This window comes from Neolamprologus multifasciatus, chromosome 10, assembly GCF_963576455.1.
Source record: "Neolamprologus multifasciatus chromosome 10, fNeoMul1.2, whole genome shotgun sequence".
NCBI lineage: Eukaryota > Metazoa > Chordata > Actinopteri > Cichliformes > Cichlidae > Neolamprologus > Neolamprologus multifasciatus.
The window spans coordinates 11,539,141-11,547,565 of record NC_140448.1 but is presented as its reverse complement, the minus strand read 5'-3'; the positions used below and the strand labels follow the sequence as shown (position 1 = coordinate 11,547,565).

Genomic DNA, 8,425 nt, shown 5'->3' with positions numbered 1-8,425 from the left:
AATAGTCACACAAGCACCTCCCTGGAAGTAAAACAGTTCAACCACTGTGTTTAGCTCCACTGTTGTGGAGTGATGCTCCTCACTCAGGGATCGTTATGCATAAAAAAAAGGGCAAGTGTGTTTTTCCTGTTTCGGGTTTAGTTACACAAATCAAGTTACACCCAGTTTAAATAACTTGTTCTGGTCCCACCACCACAGAGTTTCTGCACACGTTATTCACACAGTTTAAATCTGTGAAACCTTCATGGCACAGATTCAACAAGATTTTCACCCTACCACTGAAATGTCTCAGCAGAAATCAAGACTCATCAGACCAGCAACTTTTTCCACTTTTTCCATCTGATTGGCTATGAGAGAGAGTTACGTAAATGAGCAGCTGAGCAGGTGTACCTTGAAAAGATGCCGGGGAGTGTAGATATTCAGTCAATAAAGGAGCTTAATCCACACATTAACTTTGGTAAAGTTTTTGCCCCTTCAAACAGAAATATATAATTCAATTCAGTTTCATTTATATAGCGCCAAATCACAACAAAAGTTGCCTCAAGGCGCTTTATATTGTACAGTAGATACAGAGAAAAGTCCAACAATCATATGACCCCCTATGAGCAAGCACTTTGGCAACAGTAGGAAAGAAAAACTCCCTTTTAACAGGAAGAAACCTCCGGCAGAACCAGGTTCAGGGAGGGGCGGCCATCTGCTGTGACCGGCTGGGGTGAGAGAAGGAAGACGGGATAAAGACATGCTTTACAACAGATATGATTCAATATGATTCAATGCAGAGAGGTCTATTAACACATAGTGAGTGAGAAATATACAGTAGATTATCTGTCATGTGTTGCAATGACCAAAAAAGAAAAAACTTGCTTGTTATATCAGTGGATGTGCAAATAAACTTGGGCTCATGTTGTGAGACTCAAGAGTTCATTGGTGCTGATTTGGCACTAACACTCCACGCGTGTCTGCTAGTGTTGAAATAAATATTAGTTTTGAAATATAAATTCTAAATAAATAAATAAATAAACACATCTTGACTCTTATAACAGTCTGGGCTTTGGCAGAGATAACAGCTGCTGTCACACTGACGCTAATGGGCCACAGCTTATCGACAGCAGAGTGGGCTCTATTAGTAGTATTAAGTTGCTTGCTAACTTCAAAGTCATCAATTTTCTCAGACTAATGCTTTTATTGTGAAAATAGGTCACTATGAAAACACAAGTACATGTTGCGCTATGATGGATAACCTACAGTGTTGTTGTCTTTGCTCCACACTGGTTCCACCTCCATTTACATTATACTAATTTACCCCCTTTGTGTCAGCACCTACGCAGTTTCCTGCTAAGAAGGAAGAGGAAAAGGAAGTCTCTTTTTAACCCTCCTCCTGCAATGATTCGTCCTTTTTTGGAAATGCTCTCTACTATCTGAAATCCTCCTCTGTCATGACCTGTACTCCTTCTGACCCAAGCCACCTTAATCTCCAGACTCCATCTGGATATATATATATATATATATATATATATATATATATATATATATATATATATATATATATATATATATATATATATATACATATATATATATATATATATATATATATATATATATATATATATATATATATATATAAAAAATACATATATATATATATATATATATATATATATATATATATATATATATATATATATATATATATATATGTATTTTTTTTTTTTTCATCAAAGCATCTTCTTTTATTGTTTTCTCTCTACTACTGCTCTTTTCCATCTCTGGCTGTTTCTGAGTCATTTCATGCTGAACAGCTTAAGCTGGACCAAAGCAAGAACACAGTATAAACAAAACCCTGGCAGCGATAACAATAGTCTTCCCCTGGCTTCTCTTATTCCATCAAAGTAGGCAAAGTCCAACATTATTTATTACTCCCTTACATTATTTTCTTCACCTTTGCCTTTGGCAGCCTTAGCTGACCTCTCTTTAAAGTACAGCTCAGCTTTACGGCACACAAACATACGTGTCGTCCTGACTACCTGCAGAAACTCTGATGTTTTTATTATCTGTTGCTAGGCACATAGGTTGCAGTTTACCAGCTACCAGTTATCAAGAGTCATGATAGCGACGGTGACATCATTGACTGTGAACAGGACACACTTCCTTAGGCCATAGATTCATTACAAAAGAGGCTTCTTCAAAAGTTAAATCAAACTTTATTTCAAAGAGGCGGTCCAACATTTTGATTGACTCACGGCGTCTAACAATAGATTATGTAATAGAACAGTAAAAACACACACAAGTGTAGTTTATACCTTTTTCAAACCAGGCAGTTTATTTTCTAAAGTTACTTAAACTTGGCTGTATTACTGGATGTGTTTGTTATAACCTACTAACATTACTGTAAACCACAGCAAACTGTAATTGTCTTACCTTTCGTTAAGTTTTTACTTCATTCCAGTACAAATTGAATCAGCTGCAACTTGGTACCTGCTTAAGGTTGTAATCTGTGAAGCTGTAACACTAAGTACCCAGAAAAGCTGCAGTAAGACACAGTAAAACATCTGTGTCTTATTGCAGCTGTTGTGGGGAAAACACAGAACAATCCTCGGAGGTGTATTTAAGGACATCCTGACGTCCATGAATTGACAGCTATGTCATCAGAAGGACAGAAAGAATAAAGTCAACAAAGACAGTGCACACTAAATAATGAACATTATCATTAAATTAAAGACTTCATGACAGAGTCTTAAATCTTTGGTGTCCTTGAATGCACGCGCTGCTAGAGTTTTGAGAAGAGGCATTGACTGCAATAATGTAGATGTTACAGGAAAGAATAAAGCAAACAGAACATTGAAAGTGGGGGATTTCTTCTCTCACGCAGGTTTCAAGTCCCTGCAAGCAGATTTTCTTTGTTGTAATGAAATGGTCTGAAGCTCCCTGTCTGTGCAAGGTAAGAAATCAAACATGTCTAACATTGTGGTCTCCAGTAATGATTTTAAAGTAATGAGTTTAAACATGCAAAACAACTGTTTTTGATTCTGTAACAAAAAAAATTATTTACAATGAGTCAAACAAAAGAAACATTGTTAAATGTTTGATTTCTACTGTTAAAGATCTATATGTGCACTTGTTCTCGTTGGTCCCTATTTTGGTCCAGTTAAAATCTGAAAAACAGTCAGGTCACATTTTTCCTCATATCCGAGGTAAGAGTCAAAGTCTCTTCCTGCTTGCTCACTGGCCTTCCAGAGGGCAGAAGGAGGGCGGTTTAAGAACTGCTCCGGTTCAGGGGTTGTTGATGATCTGCCTGGGGCGTCCGTAGCCTGTCATGCCAGCTTGAGATGCTCCTTTATTTGTGCCCATTTGCAGGCCGATGACACTTTGGCCTTCTTTCAGCTGTTCCTCCGAGAAATCTCTCCTGTTTTCCTGGGCTTTTCTGCACACACACAAACAGACGTCAGTAAGTGCTCAATCTTCAAACCTCCTTTGTGTTTCATCTTTCCTCAGAGGCTAGTGTATTTACAGGACAAGGAGGAAAAGCTTACTTATGGAACCAGCTGGGGTCTCCTTTGTAATTCCCATCACCCTTTGTGACAGCCACACTTCCCAGAGCCATCAGGGTCCTCTGGACAGCAGCCAGATCTTTGCCTGCAGACATGCAACATCCTCACATCAACAGAGCCCACGGAAATACAAGGAGGAGAACCTGTACTGTATTTTCCCTCTTGAGTCTCAATTGTTACAGTAAAGAAAAGCTCTGGTTTGTTGGTTATCTTACCCTCAAAGAGGTCTACAGTCTGAAAGATGTCAGTTTTGGTGACTCCGTAACTTTCAGCTGCTCTGAGGAACATGGAGATTTGCTCCATCTGCTTGAATGCCATGCCAGAGCTCTTGATGGTCTTGATTGGCTTGTTGGCTCCATACAGGCTGTTGATGAGCTCACACAGCACCTAGACGCACATGGAGTCCTCTCAATACACTGCACATAAAGTGAATTACAATGCTTTATAAGGACATTTACACTTCTGCAAAACTAGAACTCACACATCCATCCTTGAGCCAGTTTTGGAAGCCTGTCTTGTTGGGCTGGGGCCGACCGACTCCAGATCCACACTGGGCAACGATCCACTCCACCAGCCTTTCCTCCAGTTCCGGATCGTATTTCTTATCAATCTTACTCTGAACCTCACGGGTCAGACCGTAGGAGGGACCTCTGTTTGCCATTGTGATCCTAATGGAAGGGAAAGTCAATGTTAGATAAGCTGGTAGCTCAGCAAACTCCACTCCCTGGCAGCATTCTAATATCTGATAGATTTAATAGTGTTCACATACCGATGCCTGCCCCGCTCACACCCACAGATGCAATCAATCCAGTGAATGTGTTTCCACTGAATGTTCTGTTATTTATGAGGAGCTGTTACTTTGAAACTTTTAGAATGAGGAGATTTTCTAAAAGTGAGCATATTTTTGTTGGTTGTCACTTTCACACCTCAAGAGGCTCATTTATCATTTGAAGTTAGTTTGCTCTTCATATGCCTCAAATCTCTGCTATGTATGAAACAAATAAGAATATTTGCCATATTGTCAGGGTTAGATGGATTAGAAAAGAAGCCAATGACGACCTGAGGACAAGAGTGTGAGCAGGGTACTAACCATGCAATGCACACAATAATCTGAGTTTTCCATTATCCAGGCCGCAGCAGTGCAGCTATTTAGCAAATACATTTCTGACAATGGAAATTAAAGTGCTTAATGACTTGAGGAATTCCAACTTTGTTGCACTCTGAAAGTAATTATGGTTGGTTTATCTGACATATTAATGCACAAAGAACTTCCTGTTGACCTCAGCCAAACCACCCTACTCCCTCCATCCTGTTTGCACATTCAGCTGTCATTTCCTTCCTGACTAAGGTAGCTGTGTATATACAAGAATCTAAACATAACAACATAGTGTTGCTCACTATGGAAACGGTCTGTAAGAAAAAAACAAAAAGCCGGCTAAATCAGAGAAATACTATCGCAATACACAATGTGCTTTTACAGATCCAAATCACAGAGTTGCACAACGGCACAACAACTTTGGAATTTTCCAGGAATCCACATAACAGATGGGGATGATTATAGCTCGTTCTCCCCTTTTTTCTCCATTTACTGTGATAATTTACTGTGATAATATCTGCACATTTAACATCTAAGGTAAGCAGGTGCTCTGCAAATATCAGGATCCAGAATCACATCTGACTCGTAAACAATTAGAGGATCTGTTTTTAATTCTGCAGACTTTAATATACACTTAGAATTATATAGATAGATGTTGCTCCAGGACATACAGGCACACCTTTAGCCAAACAGAGGATTAGTGTTACGCAATATGTGTTGAAAGTTTGACAGTTTCTCATTGTGTCCACAGCTCCACGCTGGAGCTGCTATAGACACACACACACATTGTTCTCTGTTCATTGTCTGAGGTTGCTGTGGTTATGTGGTCATGCGGAGGATAAGTGTCTTCCTGTCTCCAGAGTTATTCCAAAAGTTGTTTGTTAACAGCGGCAAGAGCGAGGAAAATACTCAGCCATCCAAAATCCTAAGTAGCCTGTTTCTCAATCAGACGACTTTCATCTGTGTGGTGTCCGGACATGCCCGTTACATCAAGCAGCTGCGAACATCAGGACCTGAACGTCTTGCAAGGAATGACGAAATCAGAGAACGCGCTCTTTCGGATTAACCCCATGTTGAGCGTGAAATCTGATGTATGAGTGACACATTAAATGGCCAATGTCCCTGTAACTCACAGCAGCATTTCCAGGGATGATTGTCCACCTAAGCATAATTGTAAAACTGCAACTAGGAGTGTGTGCGCAGGTGTTTATGGAAGTGTGACTTAGAAGCTCATACAGAGCTGTGCACTTAAAAACATAACTGGGAGTGGTCAAATGGGAACATCTTGTAATTATAAAGTCACATCTACTCCCTCCCATCTCACAATCTCACCCCACAGTGGGCTACTACCACAAAATGATTTGATGCTTAAAGTGACACTCAGCTGAAATTGTGCGTAACACCTCTAAATGACCAAATCATACTTGCAACTTGTGTAAGATGAATAACTGAACACTTCCTGATCATTATCATACCTAATTAGAGCATGTCTTATAGTGTGTGGGTGTTTGTTTCTAATCAGAGAGGAGAACACTGCAGATTAATAATTTAAACTGCATGATCATAGAATCCACTAAATCTAGTATTTTAAGCCTTCATTCTCCCAGACGTCTTACTGTACACCATCGTTTTATTAATCCTCTGCTTCAGTTTGACACAGTGGGACTTTTTAATGCCTGTTTTGTGTAGTTTAAACTAGTAACCATTAGAAATCTGAGTAAGACACTGTTAAGTTACTCAGATGTCATTCCATATGTGACCGAGTTACTCATCATCAGTCATTTGTCTCACTCCACCCTCCAAACTGTTAAACAATCATATTCTAGTAACTTGCAGACATCTGTTACAAGAGGCTTGCACAGCTTTCATAAAATTGCACCATCAGCTCATGTTGAAATCCTTACTATGTGAACACGGTGGATCCAGACCGAGATTATTTCTTCATGCTCTTGCCTTCCTTCATCTTGCACAGTCCCCACTGTTGTATTTCCACCTCATGACAAAAGATAGCAGTCACCACCTATAAAACTTTATCAAGGCCCATAAATCTAACAAAAAATGTGGCAGCAGCAAGCTGCCAGTTTTTCTGAACCAACAACCTGGTGTTCAAAACATACCCTGAAGAGGAAAATTATATACTATTAGGCAGTAGCGATGAGAGGTTTGTCAGAGGCTGAACCTGTTAACGTTTCCTGGAATTGTTAGGTCTCACATGCCGTGAGCACGAGGTGCGTGTTCAGAGGAGAAGCCAGACAAAACAAAATGGGATTTTATAACTGAAGAATGCACAGGCTCACCCAGAATCCACACAGGAATGGCTAAATATTAACTCAGTGTATTGCCTCGGCCTGTGTATGACCAAACACAAGCAAGGGGGAAGGAGACAGAGAGCAAGGGTGGAGAGCATGAGAGGCAGTATCATATTTTTCATATTTTCTGCACCAGAATCAGCCACAAGATCCATAAAGAAGCAGAGAAATGGCTGCTGATGAGAATAAAAAAAATAATAAAAAACTGAGAGGAAAAGAAGAGGAGCCTTTACTTACTTTGTGTAGTAGCTTTCTGGTGAATGCAGGTGGGGTTGGTCTGGCGCCGCTGTGTGTCTGCTCTTCTTCTTCCTCTACAACACAGTGCAGAGTGCACAGTACAGAAGTGGCAGGATTAAGCGCAGCAAACACCCCTGAAGTGCTACACTTCAGTAGAAAGAGGGAGCAAGAGAGAGCTACGCCTTTCAGGTCCTCTTATTTCACTCTTATGACCCGCCCCTACGCTCTTTCTCCTTTTCCCCCCTCAAATTGTAATTCCTTATTTAGGAGACGGGCGGGAAGGGAAAAACAAGACATGTGACTTCAGAGTTTGGTGTGGTCACTGAAAAGAATTCTCTGAATTTCACCCTTTACCACTGAAGAACAAGACGGGATTAGGAGGACAGAAGGGAGGCAGGGATGATCAAATCCTCGAGTGGAGCTTGACAGAGCACGGGAAAGGCAGTTCCAGTAATTAGAGAGCAGGGGAGCGCACGTACGAGAGTTTTTAGTGCCTTAAATCAAACTGCTGCTCACTGTGGTCTTTCAAATCAGGCTGAAACTGAAAGAGACAGCAAGCAGATGTCAAATGTAAATCCCCCTGCCTCTCTGTCAGGGTTTTATTTCAGTCACAGTGTCTTTTCTTATAGCTGAAACTTGCTCTTGGCTTTGCACACACTTTCAACAGCTACAACGCACAGTTTATAGAGGGAGACACTCCCTCTGAGGCATCTCAGCCTTGTCAGCCACTGTCCATAGAAGCAAGTCAGGACCTGCCTGAACTCATTTCATGAGTTCTCATGAAATGACTGTTTGAAGCTATCACTGTCTGAAGTCATCAATTAAACCCGCTCATCATGAGTGTAGGTGTTAAAAAATGCTGGGAAGTTTTAATATAAGTGAAGGTTTGTGTCAGACAGACGTCTGATAGAACTTGAAAGGTTTGGTTGTAGTTGAACGTTTCCTCTTTTCTGCACATAAACTGTAATTGCACACACTTTCAGTAGCAGTCAGCTGTACTTCCACCATCATAAATGTTTTTTGTTTTTTTTATTTGACCTTGGGTTATTTTCTTTGAACTAAACAAGTAGCACACACGAGAAAACAGAACAAAATGAGTTTTTTTTTCTTCCCTTCCTCTTCTACATGAACCCAAAGCAAAGTTCATGTTCATGCAGATGACAGAAATCTGCGTGGGAACATTATCCAGCAAACCTGTAAATGTCAGATATACACAAACACAAGAAATTCCA

At 40.3% G+C, this 8,425-nt stretch overlaps 1 protein-coding gene across 1 annotated transcript; it reads right to left on the bottom strand.

Moving 5' to 3' along the window:
- Positions 1–2,181: 2,181 nt before the first annotated feature.
- Positions 2,182–7,369, bottom strand: LOC146509663 (transgelin-like). The gene is made up of 5 exons (XM_085175132.1): positions 7,194–7,369; positions 4,033–4,219; positions 3,767–3,938; positions 3,534–3,636; positions 2,182–3,424 (listed from the first exon to the last, which is right to left on the bottom strand). The coding sequence occupies exons 2-5, from the start codon at positions 4,210–4,212 to the stop codon at positions 3,274–3,276; spliced, it is 606 nt and encodes a 201-aa protein (XP_085031258.1). The 5' UTR covers positions 4,213–4,219; positions 7,194–7,369; the 3' UTR covers positions 2,182–3,273.
- Positions 7,370–8,425: the final 1,056 nt, after the last annotated feature.